Consider the following 23,319-nt stretch of genomic DNA (forward strand, 5'->3'; position numbering starts at 1 on the left):
CCCTTCCTTCTTTCATCATGTTTCAAAGCACCTTTTAAAATGATCACTGGTGTGTATCAGCACTTACATAAAACCCAGGCAAGACTGGCAGCATTAAGTGCTTTAGTCTGTTTTACTGATGTCATGTGTATTAATGCCATAATAATCTTCCTAAGCAAGCCAACACCTTATTAAAATTGTCAGTGTTGGAACTGCAAATTGTCATTTTGCTTTTGACAGATTCTTCCTGCAGCTTTTCTCAGTCAGGGCACAGCCACCACTGCTCACATCTGGTTTTGTGCTTCTCTGTAGCTCCAGAGAAAACACCTGCAGTGCTTGTCTGGAGACACTTGGTTCCTGTTTTCTTCTCTGCCAAAGTTTTAGGAACTCATCTGTTTAGTTGCAAAAGTGTTTGTAAGGAGCTTGGAAAAGACAAAACTGTTGGAAAGTTCAGTTAATATTCAGGACTACATTCCTAAAATCCAGGTATGTACAGCCACAGGAGCTGCACCTCCATTAACAAATTAAATACTTCAAACAATAAAGTCCTTTGTTTCTGGTCTTGAGAGCATACTGGGAGGCCACTGAGGAAATAGAGGCTGAAATAGATGAATCTCTTTCATTAATAAAATCAGACCAAAAAGAAAGCCACACACAGATTTAGCAGTTGTGAAGTTCGATGCAGCCAAGCTAGAGAACTGAATACCATGGACTGAACACATGGAACTGGAACCAGTCCATGGAATTCAGTTCTCAGAGCTGGGAACTGCCAACATTCGTCACATCTTCTTTTAAAGGGATTGGGGGGGTTGGTGCAAAGCCACATGAACAAGAAAAACAGGACTTAAACCTTCACTTAAAGATATTCCCCCTCAAAGACCGAGTTTAGTGGAAGCTTTCCAAGACAGATCCTGCTGGGAATGAGAGCCCAAGGGGGTCAGGTGGGATGAGGATGAGCCCCCCACACTCTGGAATTAAACACACCACGAGGTCCCCAGGGAATAAAACATTCCTAAACATGCATCATGTTCTAGAGACAGGCTTAACTTTCCTTCAGTAACAAAAACACATCCATGTTTTCCTGAATACATTTCATTTTAGGGGTGATGCTGCTGCTGTCCTCAGCAAGGGATGAAACAGAGCAAGAGGCTGCATTTTGCTTCCAGCACCCTTAAGAATTTAGCATGGGGTGAGCTATCTCCAGTCAATGATACCAGCATAAGAAATTATTCAACAGAAGAGCTAAATTCAATTTTATTTTTTAAAAAATGCCAATTACTCTTAATTTATACATTTTTTCAGACAGCTACGAGCAGCTCAGCACTGCTTCCTGTCAATGGTTTCTGTGAACAGAACAGAAGATGAGGGCAATCATAATCTATACATTAAGCACACGTTCAAGATTAAAGAAAAATACTTAAAACTTGTGAAAGAAAGTGATGCCCCAGTTCTGCTGCAGAGGAAATCAGGTGTCGAAATTCAGACTTCGGTTTCCAGCCCAAGTTTAATTTCTCTGACGTCAAGATGAAGTGACTGATACAAAACTTAGTGCTGAAACATTGAACTGGGAGTTTGTGACTAATCTGGTCCATCCACCACAACCTCTGGGGCAATGGGCAAAACTCTGCCCTGGCTGTGTCATCCCTTGGAAACCTCCCAGTGTTTGTGGAAGATCCCAAGGGACACTGGAATCTCCTTTTTCACCTACAGAGGTAAAAGAGAGGCAGAGAGCAGCCCAGCTGAGCTTTGGAGGGCTCTGTGCCGAGCTCTTGTCCAGAACTGCCTGGAAATCACTCCAAAGGACTCCCCAAGGAGAGTTATCCATGAGGCAAATCTCTAAGTCCAGCAGATAAATCTGCTCTAAGTCCAGGGTTTTGCTGGGATAATGGATGTGCAAAACCAGCCCAAAGCCTTGAGATTTTGGAATACAAAATGATTGGCAGCTCGCTAAGTATCCAAGTGATTTCCTTGCTAGAGAAGCCTTTTGTACACTTCACACATCCTGAGAGTTCAGATTCCAGCACAGGAAGAAAGGGACTCATTAGGAAAAAAGATTTTCCTAACAGGGTTGGAATGAGAGGAGAAAAATGCATCTGACCTTTGATATAGCAATAGTGGAGAGCATTTGCCCTCATAGATCAAAAGCTCAAACCCTCATGAGCACAGCCCAGGTTTTAAATCCCCAGCCACACAATGGGATGAAAGGGAGACTGGCACACCCTGGTTAAAACAAGGGAGCTGCTTCTTAAACTGCCCTGCTGAACACAAAAACAGCACTGGAAGCTGCATGGGTGGAAAAAAGTGAAGGAATTACAGGAAAAGTCGGGATTGAGCTCTCCAGTGCCAGCACTGGAGGCCCCAAAACACCCTCCTGGTACAGCAACTCTCCTTCCTGCTGAGCTCACATGGAGAGACTGGTTTTAAATCAGTGGCTGATGCTCACAAACAAAAAAAAAAGCCTGAAATCAAAATCCCAATCCACAGCAAACATTGCTTCCACAAACTCTGAGGGAGATCCACCAGGCCTGTCTTATACCACAGGGCAAGAGCCAAAGCCCCAAAAGCCAGGACTACAGCTGGAATTAAACTGTTTTAGCAGTGATGGATGTGCTTGTGTGGTTCAGTAAAAAACACTTACTGAAAGTATCACTTTTGTTAGGTATTGAATATTGAAATAAATGAAAGGGGAAGTGAAGATGTCCCTCTTTGACAAAAGGTATTTCACACCATCTAAGGAGAAAAAACAAAGGCACCTTACCTTAACATATTCCAGGAATTCCAAAAGAAAGCTGCGAGACTGGAGACAGCAAGGAAAACAATTGTTATTTTAAATTTATGAGCATTAAATGCATCAAAAACTCGCTGAGTATAAATACTACAAAAATGTTTGGATTGCATCATTCCTAAGTTTTAACTACACACACTGAGATATTGAACTGGGAAGAAAAGTCATCTAGATTTAATCTTCACAAGGGATTTCTGACAGGTATTTTCTGAGACAGAATGTGGCTCAGGTACAATTAAGGTGTTTCCTGAAAAGTTATCATATAGTTTTTTATTTTTCCCATCATAAATACCCTGAAATAACCACACCTGGGTGAGTTTAAGCTTCATTAAGTCACACACCAAGGACATTTTGTGCAGAGGAAAACCCAGAGTGATTCAAGACCTGCAGATGGCCAAGTGCAGCACAGCTGCACAGAACCCGGGGAGGCTCAAGCATTTCAAAGCCATGCACCTGAAATCCAGTGCATTAATGTGAGCAGCTCCACTTCACAGGCAATGCAAACAGTGTGCATTGAAGTTAAAAGGAGATCAGGTTACTCTGCAACCCTGGGAATCAATCAGCCGTAATTAACCGGTGAGCTCTGGAGTCAAGAGCTCGATTTTCAGCACAAGCAGCCCCAACAACACAAGGCAGAGTCAGCTTTTCTAACAGGATACTGAAATGCTTCAGTACTTCAGCCACCACAAGGCCAGGGTGACTGCTTAATTTCTTTCTCATTTCTGCTGTCTCCAAATGACTCTGTACCTGTTATTATTTCTGAATATGACTTTTAAATCACCTGCAATTCAAGTTTGAACTCCCCACCCCTACCAAAGTTATCTCAGGTTGAGATCCAGGCATCATCAACTGCCTGCCAAGCTCTTTCAGGTGAGGAACACCCTTCTCTGTTCTGCCATGGAATTAATTTCTCCTTGACAGGCAGCTGTAGGAACATGGACAATCAACACTTTCCAGCTTTAAAGGGTGTTCGAAATGGAACACATCAATATTTAGGGATAATCTCATCTCCTAACAGGACAGGCACAGATTTTTGAAGGAACTGTCAAGTAAAGTGTGCATTTTGCTGTTCACTGTGTCTCAGGGAATTCCCCATCACCAGACAGAACTTCTCTTGGTGTTAACCCTGGTCTGATGGAGGATTTTTCTTGATGAGAAGGGGTCCATAGTGAGAACATGTAATGAGTCAATGGTGCTTGACAGTGGGCACAATCTGCTCCACTCTCAGTCATGCTAAAGCAAATCCATTTAATTCCAGAGTCTCTTCAGCAGAGGAGCAAATGCACACATGGCCCTGAAATAAATCCTGCCCAAGAAATGCACTGGACAGCTCAAATTGGCAGCTACAACCCAAGAGCAATTCCAGGATGTGATAGCAAATAAATTGTGTCTAACAGGTTTTCACCAGACAAAATAAGAACTCTGCCTCCTGCAACAGCAAAACTTTTTCAGGTTTGCTGTGATTTTATATCAAGCATCACATTTCAACCACCATCCCCAGCAGCTCTGCAGGCAGCCACAGGAGCAGCAGTGTGGGTTTGTCCTGAGGATTCTCTTATCAGAAGCCTTTTGAGACAATAGTTTGGTTTTTAATTTGATTTCACGGCAGCTCTCTTGGTGTAGAAAATAAAGCCAAACCCAAGTAATTGCCCCCAAGGTCTGTGGGCACTTTCAAACTCCAAATTCAGCTTTACTGGCTCAGTCTCTGTGGATAAGGCAGAGCTGCTGACAGTGAGAGATTATCTGAATTCCAGAATGAGTTTTATTTCAGTTCTTAGACACAGGGAGGACAGAACTCATTTCCAGCAAGTTCCCTCAGAACTCTAAAATAACCCGTAGGAGTCTGGTATGAGGAACAGCAGCATTCCCCAGGAAATATTCCAGGGTTAACCTGTGCCACAGACACAATTTAGCTTTCACAAGCAAAAACCTTTGGCTGACTCCTACTTTCAAGTTCATTTTACACGAGACAGAATGCAGCAAGTCTAACAAGAGAAGGGGAACTGCAGAACCAGCCTCACGTACCTGTTCCTCTGTCATTGTTTCTTCAACCCCTTCCTCTTCAACTACAAAACTCTCCTTCAGCTTCAGGTACTCTTCATGCTCTCTCTTCTCCTCTTCTTCCTTTGCCTTCCTTTTTTCCTCTTCCTGGACAGAAAAGATGACAAATGGTCAGTTTGCTCTTTCCCAAGTCATGTTTTAAGTGAAACAGCATCTTCTTTCTCTGCAGCCAGCACATAAAAAGTTTTTAAGAAGAACCTAAGTCGTCCCTTGATGGCACCATCAGTTTCAGAAGCCACTCTTAAGGCAGTGACCATCACACACAGCCAGGGCTGGTTCTTACCAGAGCTGACAGAGGGCAGAAAACCACTCCTAAATACCAACCTGCCTGCTTCATTTGCATGAATCTGCTGCTTCTGACAGGAAACCCCTGCCCCTCCCTGCACTTTGATGTAACGTCCACATTTCTGGTTCCTGGCCCCAGTTCTGCTCTCCCACTACAGGACATTGGGGGTGCTCACAAGGAACAGTGGAGTTACATGGGTGGAGAGAAAAAGCCAGCCTGTGAAAGTTCCAAGTAAAATCAAGTTTTCAAGGAAAATCTCTTTCTTATGAAAACTTTCTTCCAGCACACTGTGCCTACATGGAATATAAACTATTATATAAAGTATTTTAGGCACTGGAGGCAAAGCATGATTGTATTAACAGAAGTGGTTTTTACATGCTGTTAAACAAAAGCTTCAGGATTTTAGTTATCTGCAATAAAAAAAATAAATCATGGACTACCCAGAAATAAATATTAAAGCCTTAAAGCCCACAATAAAGCTGACCCAGAAAACTCCAAGCCCAGCATCAGTGATGTGGTGATTCCTACTTCTGTGGAATTCACACCTTCACAAATCAAAATGGTGATTAAAGGTTTGGGAATGTGACAGATTACTTAGAAACTGTTTCAACTGAGAACAGCTCTTTACTGGGAACTCCTAAATTTGCAGCTTTCCATTATTTTCATTTAAAACTTGTTTTGCTCTTCTCTGAGGGAAGGCTGGACTAACTTTGAAGGCTGGACCTGATCTCAGATGCCTTTGCCAATCTAAAAGATTCCATGGCTCACACAGAACAAAAATGTTTCACTACAGGACAGTTTCTTTCACAGAGGAATTTATGTTGGTGCAGCACCTGGTACAAAGAGATTCCAAAAGGATCTGGCCTCTGGCTCCATCACATTCCAGAGGCTGAATAAAACAAACAGAGAAGTTCTTCAAATTTCAGTGACAACTCCAGGGCATTCCTCCATCATTAGCAGAGGAACTGATCTTTTAAAGACCAATGATACTGATTTCTAAATGCTTGCCATGCCACATCTTTGACACTACTGGTAAATGCTTCCTTAAATAGCTAGAATGTAAATATTTGGTCCATTAAAACAGGGAGAGACAGGAACAGGTTATTCAGTATATAGAAAATATATCTATATTAAAAAAGGTGTCCTTTGATAAAAAACAAAGAGTATTTGGTCCCATTTTTATTTCATCAAATTCCCAGAAAGTCAGGAGAGAGAATCCTGCCAACATCCAAGAATGAGAAAAACAGGACTGAAAGGATTTTAGTGTATCTGCAAAGCCAAATGCATTTTTTAAACAGCTATCTCATGAAAAATCTACAGATCTAAGGAAGCTCTTGAGACAAAACAAGATCATTTTTGGGTCATTCATCACCACAACAATTAATCCAACAGCAGATTTCTTTCCTTATATGCACTCCAGATGCCAAGAACAACATAACCATATTTCATTTGGAAGCAACAGCAATTGTTCTTTTCTTGCAAGTGCATTAAATTTCATCTTGATCCTGGAAAGACAAGAATAATGTTCTTCCCCTGGTCTATTAGAGAGGTTGTAATTCAGAAGGATTTGAACTGAGGGAATAAAAAAAAAAACAATCACAAAGCCTCCAAATTGCTTTGGTAAATAATTTCTAGATGGTTCTGCAACAAAAGAAAAGATCAGAAGACAGTGTCCCATTTGTAACTGAGAGCAACAATAACTACAACACATTTTCCTGCTTCTGGAAGGTCTAACAAACGAGCAAGGCTCCTTCCTGTGGTCCTTCCCTACCTGAAAAACAGCACCTTGCATTTTTTGGAAGTATCCCAGCACGTTCCTATCAGCATTTCCATTCCCAACACATGCAGAAAAGCAGCCCTGCTGTGAGACTGGCAAAGCACTCAGCTACCAGCCCCTCTTTTGCCAACAGGAGTTTGTGTTCCAGATGCTGAATTTTGATCAGCAGAGCATTTCCAGGTGCTCTGAGCCACTGCTTTGGTAGCTAAAGTGTGTCAGCCCCCAAAGCTTCCTGGTGGTTGTAGCTCTCTCTGTAGCACTAAGTATTTCCAGCTGCTTTTTGCACCTAAAAACTAAAAAAATCATGCAGAGCCTCACATGCTTTACAACCTAAATTCACCTATGATTCAATCTGTAGGAAAAAAAGGATTTATCCAAGCTGCAGCTTGGTTCAGAGCAAGGGGAGAGATGACTTTGCACAAGTGGCCAGGGAGAAGCAAGGTGGAGGCCGAGCAGGGGAACCCTGGCTCGGTCAGGATGTCTGGGAATATTTATTCCCAGCTTTTTGTGTTCCACAAAAAAACCTGACCCTCCTCTCTCATGTCCTCTCAGCTGTGTGGGAGCTGCAGGGCCAGACTGAGGCAGCAGCATTCCCACAAAACCTGGTGTGTGCAGAGAGATGACCCAGGAAACACCCACAGCCCCTTGGGGTCTCCACACCAGCCGAGCCCAGGATTTTGTGCTGCTCACAGAGAGGCCACTGGGCTCAACCCCACCTTTCAAACCCCTCATCTTCAGCACTCAGGCTCCTTCTGAGCTCGTGGCTCAGAGCACAGAGTGGCTGGGCCACCCCCCAGCCATAGGTGGGGTGCTGGGGAAATCCCAGCAGATGGAAATTTGGTAACTGCAGATGCTCATCTTCAGCTGTCTGCTTTTATTTTTTTTGTTTTTTTTTTTTTTTTTTTTTGAAGTGGGTTTGCCTCTCTCCTCACCCATCTGAATGTTACCCAGACTGGGGGCCTGAACAGTGTAAAGATTTCTTTTTGATTAATTTATTCCACTGCATGTGAAGAACAAACTTTAACCACATTGAACAAACAAATAAATAAATAAATAAATGACTCACTCAAACCTTTGTTTTCTGTTCTTTTTCTCACCCAGTCCCTCGTGTCCACCAAGGACTTGGATGTGCTGTGAGGCTCCTTTCAGATCATCACCCTTTGTTTACCTCTCACCTTGATCCCAGGGATTGCTTCCAAACACATTCCCTGTGCCAACAGCACAAGAGACCAACTTTTTACCAGGTGAAACCCACAGCATCCCAAAAAACTCTCTTAGGCTTCCAGCTGGAAGCACACCTTGATTTTTGGGATTACAAATTGGGATCTGGGATTCTGCTTGGGTGGAGAAAATCTCACTGACAGTGAGGAAGGCAGAGCAAACACTGGACACTCTTCAGCCACCACCTGGTTCTCTGTCATTCCTTTATTTGTGGCTGTTTCCCTGATTTTTAGGATGAAGAACAGCATCCTGAATCTTTAGAGGGCCATGGACCACAGAAACCCTCCTTGCAGAGGATCCAGTTTTTGTATTGTCAGTGCAGGTTCTGCAGGAAGCTAAAAGGGACTGTGCAGAGAATAATTTGGCACAGAGCAGATGGATCTGTAGGATTCCTGCCCCCCTCGCTGCTCAGACAGAATAAGTGTCCTTATCCCCTCAAAATCAGAGGAGAATGAGTTTTTTTGCAAGGTTTTTAACTTGTACTCCCTCAGGAGAAATTAATTTTGAGGGAATTATACACACTTGAAACTGGTGCTTAAACTGAGATTATGGAGTGGTTCTCCATCAGCCTCCAGAAATGCACTGTTTATGTAGGAAAAACGGATATAAATATCAAACAGATGATGAAGAGCTCTGCTGAGACATACACAAATTGATGCTCACATAATAAAACAACTAAAACTTGGTGCCTCTTCTTATGTGGTGAAATATCAGAGTCCAAACTTTAGGGTCAAACCTTCCAGAGGATCTTTGTGATCCTGGCTCAACTCCATTTCTACAGCTCTGAAGATCCAAACCATTTTTATTTAGGCACTTAAACGCAAATTTACCAAAATTTTTGTGCACAGGCAAAGGAAAAAAAGAGTTTTTTATGTGAGCAATCTGCCAGGTTTTGTCTGAAGACTCTGTTTTGCAACACCAGAGGAAGTTCACTCTCATTGATAAGGTGATGGCTGGCAAACCAGCTCACCACCAAAAAACTCCAAGAGTGAAAGGGAAATCCCCAGGGTAAAGCAGAGCTGAAGCAAATGCCAATTATAAAGGAGCTTCCTCAGGCCTGTAGCCAATCAGCTCAGCAGAACACTGGAAAGGAAACTTGAATTTAAAAATACTGGTTTGCAACACTCAAGCCAAGGGGCAACCACATTTTATTTGTAAGTGCATACAAATCTATTGAAATAAAAATAGAGGGTATTTTTCTCAAGACTAGATTTTGGCCCCCATAACTCTCTCAAGGTACAGTTCCTATCTGTCAGCACAATTTTAGTGGCACTTCTTGGGAAAGAGACTGAAAAAAAAAAGGTTCAAGTGGAATTTAGCTACCAAAGCTGGCTGTGCTTGTTTGGGGACTTGCCCCTGCAAAAATACTCTGATGTACTGGGAAGAGAAAGGGGAAAATGAGGTGTCTGACAACTGCAACATTTCTCAGGCAAACTTCAGTGATAAAATGAATTTTTTGTGCCTTGTGGGATTATATAAACTACAGCAATGTCAGTGACCAAAATGCTTCTAAAAAACCAGCTCCCCCCTGGTTTTTATCTCCTGACTATCAGTCCCTGCTTGAGGTATCTTTCAGAATTTTGCCTTTCCACCTCCTAATTTAGATGAGGGAATGGAATCATCACGTGTGCAGTCCACAAGGCCTTACTGGTGCCAAGGCATTACTTGTGGCAATGAAGAATTCCTCCTCTAGAGGAAAATAAATGACATTTTATTCCATAAACCCAATGATCCTCTCGCTGCTCACAGAGCCTGTGCCTTCTCCATCACACCATCAGTCTGTAACAAGATTGGAAAGATGAGGTGTTCTGAGCCTAAGGACAGGCTCCTTTCAATTGTTCTGTTTCCTGTTACAGACTCCATGAAGACAGATTTAAAATTACCAGAAAACAGCTGAGCATGGACACTAAATATTGTCAGACACATTTACTTTGATCCACGCTCCAAATGTTCAGCAGTTACTGGATTATCAACTTAGACACAAGCAAAAAAATTAAATATTGAAAGCACTTTCCTCTGAGAAGCAGAATAATGTTTCTGATGCAGCCTGGTGGGGGGGTTTGCTGTCCTGATAAATACTGGGAAAACAAGTAATTAAACCAAACTAAAGTAGCTTAAAATTACAGGATTTAAGTAGGTAGAGGTACTGGCTAAAGTGACCAAACTGGATTCAGGCATTTGAGCAATTTTCCAAGTTCAAGGAAGTACTTTGTGGATTGTGCACAAAATTTAAAAACAAACAAACAAATAAAATCAGAGCCTTAGTTTGTATTCCTCTTTTTCCCTGAGCCTTGTGAAATAGAAGTGCTGTAGTGAAGTCTTTACTAGGAATACTGCAAATTAAACCAGAAACAAGTAAGAATTTCCTCATTCAACCAAAAATTAATTACACAACCCTCAACTGAACAGAAACAAAATTAAAAGAAGGTAAATAAATATTTCTGTATGAAGAGATGCCTGGTTGAATTTCACCTTTATTTTTTACTCAACTCTTGAATTGTGCCTGAGTTAATCTAGCTAAATTGCTAAAGCCCAGGTCAAATCCCAGGAGAACAACTCAGTCCTGTGCTACAGATTCCTCTCAACAGGTTGGCCCAGCTCAGGTGGAATTTGCTTAAAAATTCAGCTGCTGTGCTGTGCTGGCTGCCACCCTGCCAGGGACTGGGAGTTCCAGTGTCACTTCATGTCACTGTCCAGGCAGTGCCTCTCAATTCCCCCAAAGCACTGGAGTCATTTCAGCTCCTTACTCAGGGTTTCAAGAATATGAAGTTCTCAGAACTTCAGGAAAATATTAAAGACATTCATTTGTACGTCTCTCTTGGAAGGGAAGCTGTGGAATTATTGGTCAGCTGGAAGTTTGGTCAAGCTGCTTTACAAAATCTCAGATTTTTACGTATCCTGATGTTGTAGTGCTGACATTCTCCCCCATCCAATTTCTGAAATTCAGGATTTCTACTGATGGAAAGGAACTGTGAGCTCAGAAGGAAAAGGATTTGTGGGGAATAACCCCAGAGCTAAATGGACACTCACACAAAGATCTCATGGATACACTCTGTATGTCTAATGTATGGATTATTTTTCTAAATTGCTTTATCCTGCCTTCATGCCTTCGACAAAGGAAATAAAAAATTGTCCTTTCCTTTTTAAAATATTATCAGCAACACACCCCACTTACACAACCTGCACTTAGAGCACATTAAAATAAATCTCCACAAAGCAGAGACACAAATTTCAAAAAAATCCAAAAAAAATTCACAGTGAAAGCTGGGGGCTGCAATTTTTCATCTTGGGACTGTGCAGAACACCTCTGTCCTTTCCACCACACAACTTGCAGCAGCACTGATGGCCTGAGTACAAAAAAGCAGCTCTGAAGTCAACTTTTCCACCCTCACTAATGAAAATTATTCAACAAAGGCATTTCAATTGAACAGTACCTGTTTTTCTGGGTCACTCCTGCTAACATATGCACAGCTCAGGAATCTTTAACTGGCAAGCACATGCAAATATATAGAATTAGAATGAAATCACACAATTTCACACAACACTTGCAAAATCAGTTGCTGCTGCTGCTGCTGCCTTTCACTTTCTGTCCTGCTGGTTCCAGCTGGCAGCTCAAAGGGAACAGGGGAAGTTGTGAATCTCCATCCTTAGGAGACACTCAAGAGATGGGCTGGTCAAAGTCCTGAGCTCCAAATCCTGGGCATGGCTGGAGCAGGACAGACCCTGTGGTCCCTGCAGGTCCCTGGGCACAGAACTTCCCCAGAGAAATGCCAAAAGCAAACCTGGCTCAGTATTTCCATAGATAAACACAATTATTCCCACCTGTCGTTCCTCCTCCAGACGAATTCTCTCCTCTTCTTTCCGCCTTTCCTCCTCTCTTTTTGACTCGAGCTTCCTCCGTTCTTCTCTCTCTGCTTCTTCAGCCTAAAATAAACATGATGCAAGCCAAGCCTTACTCTTTTTTAATCTGCATTTTAAAATTTCATATTATGATACCATGAGGGGGTTTCTTACCACCTTTGAGATGCCTGCTCAGAAAGAAACATCAAAAAGAATAATAATAAAAAGCCATTATCATTTCACTTCCCCTCCCCTGCAGCACACTCGACATTGTGGTATATTTAGAAATTACCCTCCTCACTTGTCTTATCTGGATCTCAGTAACTGTTTAAGTTTTGAATGTGCTCATGAGCTTATTATGAGAGTGATGTTAAGCAATGTTGTGTCTTGGAATTCCATTTCACCTCACTTGAAATTTAGTCAGAATGGACCCTAAGGAATTAAAAAAAAAAAAAAAAAGGATTTGGAACACAAACTGTAAAAATAACTGCATTCAAATATATCATTAACCTGGGCAGAATCCCTTACAGAAAAAGCTGCAATGGTTTCTTGAAATAACTTTGTTTTTGTTTTTAAGCCAAAGAGGTTGTTGCAAAATGGGGGAAAATTAAAAAGGGTGTTGAGTGTATTTTTTAAGGATTTTTTTTTTCAGGCTCTTCAGGATACTTAAATCTGAAAATATATTAAGAGGACAAGCAGAAAGTATTCCAGGGAGGATTTGGCTTTGATTGTTTCAGGGAAAAAGCCCCATGCAATGAATTTATCTGTCTACATGGGAAAATAAAAATCAGCGTGTTTTAAAATGAAACAGAAGATTCCTCGCTCCCCCAGCTGATGCTTATCCAACTTCATTCAACTTTGCTCACAATTTCCACAAAAAAACAAAAAGGAAAATTAAATACAATGAGTATGGAAAGTAACAAAATGATGAAAGCACTGAGTAAGAAAAGGTTTATAATGGAAGTTTATATATAACCAATAATTAAGTTTATTACCAATTTCTCCATCTACTACACTAGATTTAAACCTCAGGTGACACTAAAATTCTCAAACTGGGATTTCAAAAGCTTTAAAAATGTTCATATAGAACAATACAGAGCCTGAAAAAAGACAGAACAACTCCAAGGAAAATGCACAAACTGCTGCCTTAAAAAGGCTGAAAAGCCTCTTGCTTCCCTGGAATTAACAAAAGCAAAAAGCTTTCCATCTCCCCCAGTCTGTAAAAACAATAAATACAGCTAAACACAGATAAAATTGAGTTTTTACACCCTGAGAGCACCTGAACCACTCCTCACAGCTGCCCAGGGTGTTACACCAACACCATGGGGATTTCAGTGTATTTTTAAGGGGAGACATTAAGCTGGAAGGCAGTGGAAACATCCAAGAAAGAGCATTCAAGAGTTTAACTCCTCTCCTCCCCACGAGTCTGAATGGAAAGAAAATGAGATGCTGTTTTCCACAGCCTTCTTGGGCTAGCAAAAGCTGAATTTACATTTTTAAGATAAAACAGGCATTTAGTGATGGCACTGCCTTGGCCCTTCTGGGCTGTGTCATCCCCAGTTCTCTGCTGAGCTGTTCAGGCTCTGCTCAATACGTGGCAGGAAATACTCACCTCTCTCTGTGCTTTCCTGGCTTGTTTCTCTTCTAATTTCCTCTGCTTCTTTGCTCCAATTTTCCCAGACACCTGAAATTCTGGCACCTCCTCAGCATCCTCTTCCTCTGCAACATTACATAAATGACAAATTTTAAATCATCTGTCAGAAGTCCCTCGGAGAAACTTCAGTGCTGCCTAGGAAAGCAGCAGCAGATGAAAAGGAGACACACACACACTTCAGACAAGACCTTTTAGATGGAAAAAAGGGGAAAAAAAAAAATTCACATGAGACTGCCAAAGCCACAGAGCAGAAGTAACAAGGCAAACACACACTCGAGTGAAGGCAGAAGGAAAAATTTCCTTGATCCTTTGAAGGAAGGCTTTTCATAAGTATTTCTTGCTTTCCACAATTAAAAGAGAGACTTTCTCTGATAGACAAATTGTGCTAATGGTTGTCATTATTTATCTGCTCAACACTGGCCTGCAGAGACTTTCTTACCAGCGAGCCTCAGGATTTGTACAACAGACATCCATTGAAAAAGTGGGATTCAGAGGCACCCCCCACTCATCCACTGGTTCTAGCCTGACAGAAATAACCTTTCAGGGATGAGGGGAAAAAAATCCTTGAAATGCAAATCTTGGGTCTGCCTGCAAGAAAATGACATGTAAATATTTGCCTGTTGTATGACAAATGGTTGTTTACAGAGGTGATTTCTGCAACAGTGAAATATGAAAGAGTTTTATGCTCAAAGGGTGTGCAAATGAGGATTTCTGCTCACTCAGGGGCTGAGGAAGAAGAGCTTTTAAAGGCAGCCACTTCCTCCCTGCCCAGGAACATTTGGCTGCTGTATTTGCTGGTCTAAATCACTCCTTGATCCCACCAAAGTCCTGGGGACTGACCTCAACACTCCCAGAGAAATCCTCAGCTCGCTGCACAAAAGCCACACAACATATTCACAGTCATGGCAGGCTCAAAATGAAAGCTCCTCACACATGGATCCCCTTTTTGGGTGAAATAATTGGTGCTTTGAGCATCCCCAGTGCTGTTCTGCTCGATGCCGACTTCAGATCCAAACTGGAAGAGATTTGGCAGGGCTGGTGCCAGGATGTTTTCTGGAGGGAGCTCTCTCCAGAGCACCTGGCCTCCTTTTTTGGGAACCCAAAAAGCTGCTATGAAAGGAGAATATATGGATGAATGACGCTCCCCCTTCTTTTTTTTTTATGAAGAATTAGGTTGGAAACACTCTTGTTTTACTAATTCCAAGACACAGAACAGAACTATGGTTAAACCACCAAGACATCATGAGAAATAAATGTATCTGAGAGCTGTGTAGGTGGCTCTCAAATAACAGCTGTTTTCAGGAGATGGAATTAATGTGAGCCTGGTTGCTGAGCTGGGCTTCAGAGAATTACTGGAGTCTGATTACTGAGATGATCAAAAGGGTTCCCCCTTCCTGCACCACACAGAGCGAGGATGGGTACTCAGACCTGACACAGTTGCTTCTATAATTTTAATGATGCTTAAAATAACTTTATATATAATTTTAAATACAGCATCGTGGGGAGTTCCAAACATAATGGGTGAGCACACCCAGCACTAGCAGTTATTACTCCAAAATTAACAGCTCAGTTCTGATATTATTGTTTAGAAAATTACTCCTTGCAAACACCACAAGTATAAAACACCATCTATGACACTGCTCCACCTGAGGGCTTCTCAAATTTCATCTATATTAAGATTACCTGAGCCAGACATGAGGCAGAAATCTAAGGAGGGACTGTTTTAAAGCCTTTTTTTTTTTTTCTCCAGTCCTGGATCAAACACACCTTTGTTGCTCAGGAGCATTCCTTTCCTCCTGTTTAAAACATCTGATGTGACCCTTTAAGCACCACTTCCTCCAAGCTTCCTGCATTGTGTGGAGTTACATCCATCAAAAGCCAGAGATGGGGATGCAGACACAGCACATGATTCAGCAGAGCTGGAAAGGTCACCAGGGCACTAAAGCTGGCTGTAATTAATATGCACTAAATAAAGCTGACAGCAACATAAACACACGCTCAAAGCATTTGCTGAATCCATTTGTTGTTACAGCAGAACCACCCCACCAAAAGCAGCGAGGGTGCTGCACACAGCCAGCAATTCTCTATTTCATTTTGGTAAAGCAGTGATTGTTTCAGCAGCTTTTAGCAGTCACTTTTCACACCCTCCTGGCTGTGACAACACTGGGAGACTCCAGGAGGGGTGAGTCCATGGGGATTTGCACTCCATCTGTCCCTGAGCTTTGGGGGTGATGCAGGAGGTTCAGTTCATGGTGCTGGAAGCACTTTAGCATCCCCCAAGTGCTGTGCTTGGGCAGCCTGTGGCTGTGCTCAGCTGGGAAACCCCACACACTGACAGCACTCAAACTGACAGAAAGCAGGCTGAAATGGGATACTGGGAATGAATTTTTCCCTGTGAGGCTGGGGAGGCCCTGGAATGGATTTCCCAGAGAGGCTGTGGCTGCCCCTGGATCCCTGGAAATGTCCAAGGCTGGATGGGGTTTGGAACAACCTGAGCTGGTGGAAGGTGTCCCTGCCATGGCAGGGGTGGAACAGGATGCGCTTTAACATTCATTCCAATCCAAACCTGCTGTGATTTCAACACAGTCCTGCCAGTTCCCATCTCAAGAGACCAAAAGCACAACCAGGGTGCCATGCTCTGCTTTACACAAATGTGGGGTTTTCAGCTGGCCAGCTGAGAGGTGGCTTCAAGGAATCTTTGCTTTTCCTTGATATTTTGAACATACTGAGAGGCAGCACAAGAGAAAAGTTATCAGTCACACAGGTGTCTGAATTTCTTCTTTTTAAAAATACTTCCCAGTAACTTTAGAAAATGTGCTGATGTTCTGTATCAGAACAGAAATTTAGCAGAATTCTGAACTGTGTACAGAATAGAAAAAAAAATCCAAAATAAACAATGAGCATTGTGTATTTTAGTTATCCCAGAATCACAGAACTCTTTGGATTGGGAAGGACCTTAAAGACCATCTCATTCCAACCCCACTGCCACTCCCACCTTCCACCAGACCAGCCCCATCCAACCTGGTCTAGTTGCTCTTGTCTTGTTTCCTTTTAAATTTTGGGTGAAGCCAATGGATTCCCATCCATGAAAAAGAACAAGAGTTGTGGCTACTCACAAAAAGTCCTCTGGGCACAGCCAGCTGCCTTATTTACAATTTATTCAGCACCTAACAAAAGGAGTAAGAGAAAGGAGGAGGGGAAAGATGCCAGGCAAAAGCAGAAGTTGTTATTAACAATATGCAATTAATACCCAACAGATGTGTGACATCAGCCACTGGAAAGGTGTGGCCTTTCCTCAGTAACACAATCCTGTGGTGGGGTTAATTATAGTCTAATAACTAGTCTTAATTTCTACATCTTTTAATTTTTAATTTAATTTGGCAGCTATCCACTTTAGAAACTGAGCAAGGTTTATTAATCTGAAGCCGCAAAAGCAGGCAACGCTTAGGGCAGAAAAGTGCAGCAGAAACAAAGGACACCAGACCTTTAGAGCAGAATGTGAAGTTTATTCTCAGCTAAAACCATTTGGCAGAAGTGAAAAACCACAGCCCTCCCCCTTCCACAGCCTGTCTGTGCCTGAACGGGATCAGACGCTCACTGGGGGCACTCTGACAACACCAAACTCACTGGATGAGTAGCAGCAAGGCAAAAATTGACTTTTGATTCACCAGTTGGGATATTAGTCAAAGTTTAACTGTACTAGAAAGGTTTTCCTACTGATTAAGCATTAAAATAATTTCAACTACTACGCCAATTAACGCAGCTCCATTTCACAAGAACAGCGTGGGACCACATCACTGGGGCTAAATTTACACATTTTCCAGATCTTTCAGTGCTCAGAAAGTGCTTATTTTAAGAGATTTCAGCACAAACACATTCTTTTTGAACTTATGCACAATATCCATCACTCACTGGGGATGAAGAATTATTTTTATATTATTTTCCCCAAAAACGTAGCAGGAAACACTAATACAAGATTTTTTTAAGCTGCAAGATTTGAATGCTGAGCTTAGATACCACACAAAGCAATAAAGAGCATTTTAAAATGCCCAATTAATATCATTTAAAAAACTTTAAAAACCTTGTTTTTTCCTTCCTTTCCCAATACTGATTAACACTTACAAAGAAAAATGTGAGATTCTGATCTCCAAGCCTTGCCATGCAAAAGAAGAGAGGAACTTAGGATTTCATTTATGTTACACTCATTAACTTTTCTTTATCATGTTTTATTTTACAAGCTCGAGCATTCAGACTGTCAAAAGCTGTTGGATTTATCATTACTGATGCTCTGGAAGTAAAATAATTTAACCAAATGTTCTCTGCACTGGAGATTCCAACACTTGTGCTAAAACAATGCTAAAAGCTCAGAGAAAAGCCATGCAGATGTTGGGATGTTTAACCTCTTGGAGTTTTATGTTGCTGCCAGAAATAGAAAACCCACAGATTGGGGTAAATAATAAAAGCAATCTGATAAAACCAGATTATTTCTTCGAGGGAGTCCTTACTTTCTGTTTGTTAAAAAACCAAACCAGAAACAACAATCCACACAAAGCCCCATTTTTTGGTAATGCATTTTGCAGCAAGTCAGAGAGGCCATTTTGAAGATGTGAAAATGAGCGTCTCTCAAAATCAAACCCTTGAAAAACACTCCCTGGAAATGGACCGAGCTGCTGAGGCTCTTCTGCCTCATCCTTCCCTTCTGCCTCTTTTTTTCACCCAGGAGACACAAATCATTACCCAGTGGTCCCTGTTCTGTGGGACACTTTGGAAAGTGCTGGCATTTCTTAAACAAATCTGTTTCTTGCTCACCACACCGTGATTTAGGGCAGTTATAATCACCAGTTTCTCTCTCCCTCACATCAACAGCAGCAAAGTTTTGGCCAGAAACGCATCTCCATGCGACAGAAAACCCTCACCCTTCATTATTTTTACCACAGCTGGATCAAGACAACCCAATTGTACCTGTCATTATTTCACCCTCGTGAGTTTCTTGTCACTCGAGAGGAAATTCCATTTTTGATGTAAGTATCAGATGGGTGGGTCACTTGCTGCTCCAAAATGCAGTCTCAAGAGAAGCACTTTGTTCACCTCTGAGCTCTCTGCAGTGTTCAAGGACAACGAGCAGGTTTGGAGAGTCAAGCACAACTTGAGAGCTGGACAAGTGTTTTTTCTGCACATGATCAGCAAGCAAGTAGAAGCTCTCAAAAGAACACCCTTATGTCTACCCAGAAGTGAACAGAATCCAAGTGGATGCACTCAAAGCATCAGTCAGGCAAAAACAAGAGCCAAGCACACCCTCCTTGGATGGTAAATAGAAGGAATTTGAAAATTGAAATAGGTAATGCTATTTATTTACACTACCCCATGCCCCAAACAACCCCCAGTCCCACTCCAATTTATCCCCTTCTCCCACTGTTTAGCTTGGCCTCTCATGCTCTAAATGATTAATGCTTGAAATCCTCACCCATTTATGCCTTGCAGCATTTTCATCTTGGCTGTAGCCAGCCCACAAAGCCACCTCTGTCTGGGTTCAATTTAAATTAAGACACGCAGAGTTAATTAAGTCTGCTAGCTGGGATCTCAACCTAACCACATGAATACACAACTCTCCTTCCAGACTCCTTTTCCACCCTGCTCCAGTGTGCAGAGCACAGAGGCTTTTAACAAGACTTCCAGATTGCAGAGGGCTGCAAGAAAGGCAGGAGTGTTGTGGCTGGAATTAAATTGGGCAATTTAAGGCAATCAAAACCATTTTTCTAAAGCCAGCCTGACAGTCACGCTGGTGGAACAGCTCAGGGGTCTCAGACATTTTGAGAAGCACTTTGTCACCAAGGAGAAGCATCTCCCAGCAATCTTTGGTCATCAGAGGGTATTTGTAGGTGCTGATGCTCCCCTGACAGGTGACCTCCACTCAATCCCCACTGAGGAACATTGCTCAGTGACCTGAGGCAGGGTGGGCACCTCCCTGGGCTGTCCCACGGCACAGCCCACAGGGATCCTGGGAATCAGGAACCCAGCACCTGCTGGATTTTCCTCCTGGGAGGAAAGTGAAGATATTTGCTGCTGCACTACTGTCTGTCCGTGACAATCTGTAACTAGTTTAGTTAGCTACCCCAAAAAGCTGAAGAAATACAACTTGGTTTAGCTCCACTAGCAATGGGTGTAGATTTGAATATTGCAAATAATCATTTACTATCTCTGTCTGTATTAAATGACTCCTTGTCCAGACCTACAAGTAAGATTTAAGCTACAGAAGGGACAATTAAGTTTTCAAAGTTTTGATCTCAGTGCCCAGGGTTTGGGGTTGATTTTCCTCCTCCATCCCTCTGTGGGAGATTTGAGTCCTGGCACAAACACAGCAGCTCAGCACAGGCAGCAAAAACCGTGGGCTACAACTCTACCCTCAAAGCTTCTTTCTCATTCTGGAATTGAAATCTGATTGTTAAATGGAAAACAGAAAACCCTCATGCTAACCACAACTCCAAAGTCTGCAAGTGCCGCTTTGGGGACATTTCCTCGAGTCAGCAGAACTGGCTCCCAACAGGCAGAACTCTTTGGTGGCAACAGCACTTCCCACCTGACTCCACTCTGTGACCATTACAGGGACACAGGGATGGTCAGGCCATCCTCACACCCTCCCTGAGCTCAGGGCTCAGTTTCTTGCAGCGATGGGTTGGTGAAGGAATCAATTCTTGGAAGAAGTCAGCGACACAGAGAAGGATCAGGCAGCTTTGCCTGAAGTGCAGCACAGGCCCAGAGTGGAAATTCCACACACAGAACAGAAATTTACCAGTAAAACACTGCAACAAATTCAAACAAATAAATATAAAAATCTACTTCAGTTGCAGATGTTCAGAAGTTTTCAGAGCATTTATAAGGAAAGAGTGGAGAAACCAGACTGGCTTGGGTTTGGTGTTTGTCTAAAACGCCAAATAATTTTGTTCTTCAGCCCTGGTGCTGCACTGGGCTCTCTTTCCAAGGAGTCAACAAATTCTTTAGCACAAAACTCTGCTGTGGAGAGAACTTGCTATTCCAGCTGGTTCAAATGCAAGCAGCAATCAGGCAGAACTGCTCTATACTGCAGAGAAAATGAAAAAAACAGGGATAAATCCCATAGCAATTCCAGGCTCATGTCACATGTCCACAGAGAGGGCTTTAAAATATGCAGCACATCCTTTTGTAAGGGGAAAACCCAAACCCCACACTAAGACAGGTAGCTCAGGGCCAGGCTGAAGGATTTGCAGCACAGAGGGTGGCTAATCCCAATTAATAATGGCCACTGAGCACCTCAGTGCTGGGATTATTGGGGACAGATGCTTCTCTCCACAGCTCCTCTGCTCAAAGGCTTTGCTGTTCCTGCTGTGCACCTGTGCTCAGCCACTTGGAAAAACCATCCCAAAATATGAATAAAACCGCCCACAGAAGCAGCACAAAACAGAAGCAAAGAGCAAGAAGCTGTTTTAATTTGGGTAAGAAATTAGAGGAAACAAATAAAAGAAGGCATGTCATTTCAAAGGGAACTTCATGCAAAAGCAGCAGCACTTTCTGATGTACAGAAAGCTGCAAAAGAATTATTTATAAAGCCCAATGACACAGATTCTTCTATTGCTAAAGTGACAAAGTAAGATTAGATAAGATTAGAAAGATTTGCTTTGACAGCTTCTCTGTCGGTCCTCAGCATTCAAACTTTTGATGTCTGGAGTTGGAAACCAAGTATTTTTAGATTCCATTTTCTTTCCAGGATGTTATCACACGAGAAGAAATAGCCAAAGTTGAAAAGTTCACACCTGTCCATTCTCCATCTGTGAAACCGCTGAACATAATTAGCTGGAAAAGCACACTCACCAGCCAATGTGAGGCTTCCTACGAACTGCAAGGCAGGAAAAGCTGAACAAAGTGCAAACAGTCCCTACTGAAGGTGTCCCAGAGGTGTGTGCTCAGTGCTTTCACCTCCTGCACACCACACACACACCCTGATCTGCACTGCAAACTCCAGTGCAGCAAAGCCCACAGCAAAGCCTGAACACTTCACCCACGATCTGAAAGTAGAAAGAATGCAGGGGGGTGAATCACGGTGATCTCATCTCTCCAGCAATAAAGAGAATAATGTGTGAAGCTTCACCAGAAAAGGGAATTATACTTACACAGGGTGTAGAAAGAGGTTATTTATCCCCGTGTTTTCGTCTACGACCACACCACAGGAATGTAGCTGTGAACTGTAAATCCAGCAGAGGATTTACACAACACACTGTCAACAACCTGCTGGCAAAATGCTGCAGTCTGTGGTGATCTCCAGGTAATGCACTTTATCCTGACCACCACCTGGATGGCTCCTTGGAGAGAAAACTCCACATTTTGCAGAAATTACATTGGGAATTAATATTTCAAAAGAAATCAGTAATTTACTACAGCTTGTTATTCAATGAAAGGTGTGGATTTTGTTTTCCCAAATTTAATTTAATTCCCTGCACGGCTAAGCAGGACATACAAAAGTTTTTTAGGAAGGATGTGAAAAGTCTGGCAGCACAAATAGCCAGGATTCACCTCAGGAGGAGGCAGAGGTTAAATGTAAGGGGTATATAGAGAAAAGGGATGAAGTAGGGAGAGAAGATTATCGTCAAACTGTAACATTTTTTTACTCAAAAAACTCAAACATCTTCCTCCAGGAGGCAGCTGCACCCCTTCCCCTGCTGTGAAGGTTTGTTCCAATGCCTGCAAGATGAAGCCAGTGTTACCTTCCAGCCACTCCTCTGCCTGCTGGGCTCTCCTCTGGGCCATCAGCCTGTTCCCCATGGTCCTGCGGCGCCTGGGCATCCCCTCTGCTCGTTCCTCGCCGTGGGGCCGGGGCCTGGCCCCTGCCACTGCTGCTGCTGCTGCCACATTCTGCTGGTGCTCCTCGTCAGCTGCAAGAAGGAAATAAAATATTCCTATGAAAGCTGACTTTCCCTTCTGCCTCTGAAACAGCAAGGACCCAAAAGTGTGGTTTTCTTTCTGATTTTTTTTATTTTTATTTTAATTTGTATTTGTGTAACGTAGATTCGTCTATTGAAACCTCAGAGCCTGAATGTTTCAGAGAGGAATATGTAAATCATTACACATGAAACAAAACCTGAAGAGCAAACAAGCATCACAAATTACAGCTGAAATAAACACAGTTAAGGGGTAACTTCATCTACCCCGCTGATTTAAACTCCCCAAAACACAGCTAGGTACAAAAAGGACATTAAGGGTCACTGCAGCTCTCACTACCATCCTCTCTGCATATGCTGCAGTTACTAATTAAGATCTGGCAAATGAAGAATATCCTAACAGGAGCAGCTGGGAGGATGGAATTGACCAGTGGGTTCATTTCAGAAGTCTTCCATAGAAAACTCTCCGATTTTGTTTTGGTTTTTGGGTTTTTTTGAGGCTCCCTGTTGCTTTTAACTATGGCAGCAGTGCAAAGAAAAAAAAAAAAGGTAATGGTAAAATATCATCATCCTTGATACCTGCTTTGCATATTCTGCTGATAAGCCTAACCAATATTTGTTATCTGCTCAATCCTGCAAAGTATTAACTTTCAAGCCTTAATTCAGGCAAATATTCAAATGGTCTCCTGGAAAACTGCAGAACTACTCACTCCAACTCGGGACACGTCTATTTTGTGATCTGCTGGTTTATATTGCGTCCCAGCAGGAGCACAAAACACTCTGCACACTGTGCCAAGTCTGCAGCAT

The 23,319-nt window shown here is 42.4% G+C and overlaps 1 protein-coding gene across 1 annotated transcript in view; it reads right to left on the reverse strand.

Moving 5' to 3' along the window:
* Window positions 1-23,319, reverse strand: part of DDRGK1 (DDRGK domain containing 1) — a 33,436-nt gene that overhangs the window by 4,174 nt on the left and 5,943 nt on the right. The window contains exons 2-6 of the mRNA XM_058838395.1: window positions 22,339-22,506; window positions 13,562-13,668; window positions 11,932-12,033; window positions 4,790-4,912; window positions 2,738-2,776 (exon numbers count right to left, since the gene is read on the reverse strand). Coding sequence (XP_058694378.1) covers window positions 2,738-2,776; window positions 4,790-4,912; window positions 11,932-12,033; window positions 13,562-13,668; window positions 22,339-22,506 — 539 coding nt within the window. The remainder of the gene's footprint in view (window positions 1-2,737; window positions 2,777-4,789; window positions 4,913-11,931; window positions 12,034-13,561; window positions 13,669-22,338; window positions 22,507-23,319) is intronic.

Source organism: Poecile atricapillus, chromosome 4 (assembly GCF_030490865.1).
Source record: "Poecile atricapillus isolate bPoeAtr1 chromosome 4, bPoeAtr1.hap1, whole genome shotgun sequence".
NCBI lineage: Eukaryota > Metazoa > Chordata > Aves > Passeriformes > Paridae > Poecile > Poecile atricapillus.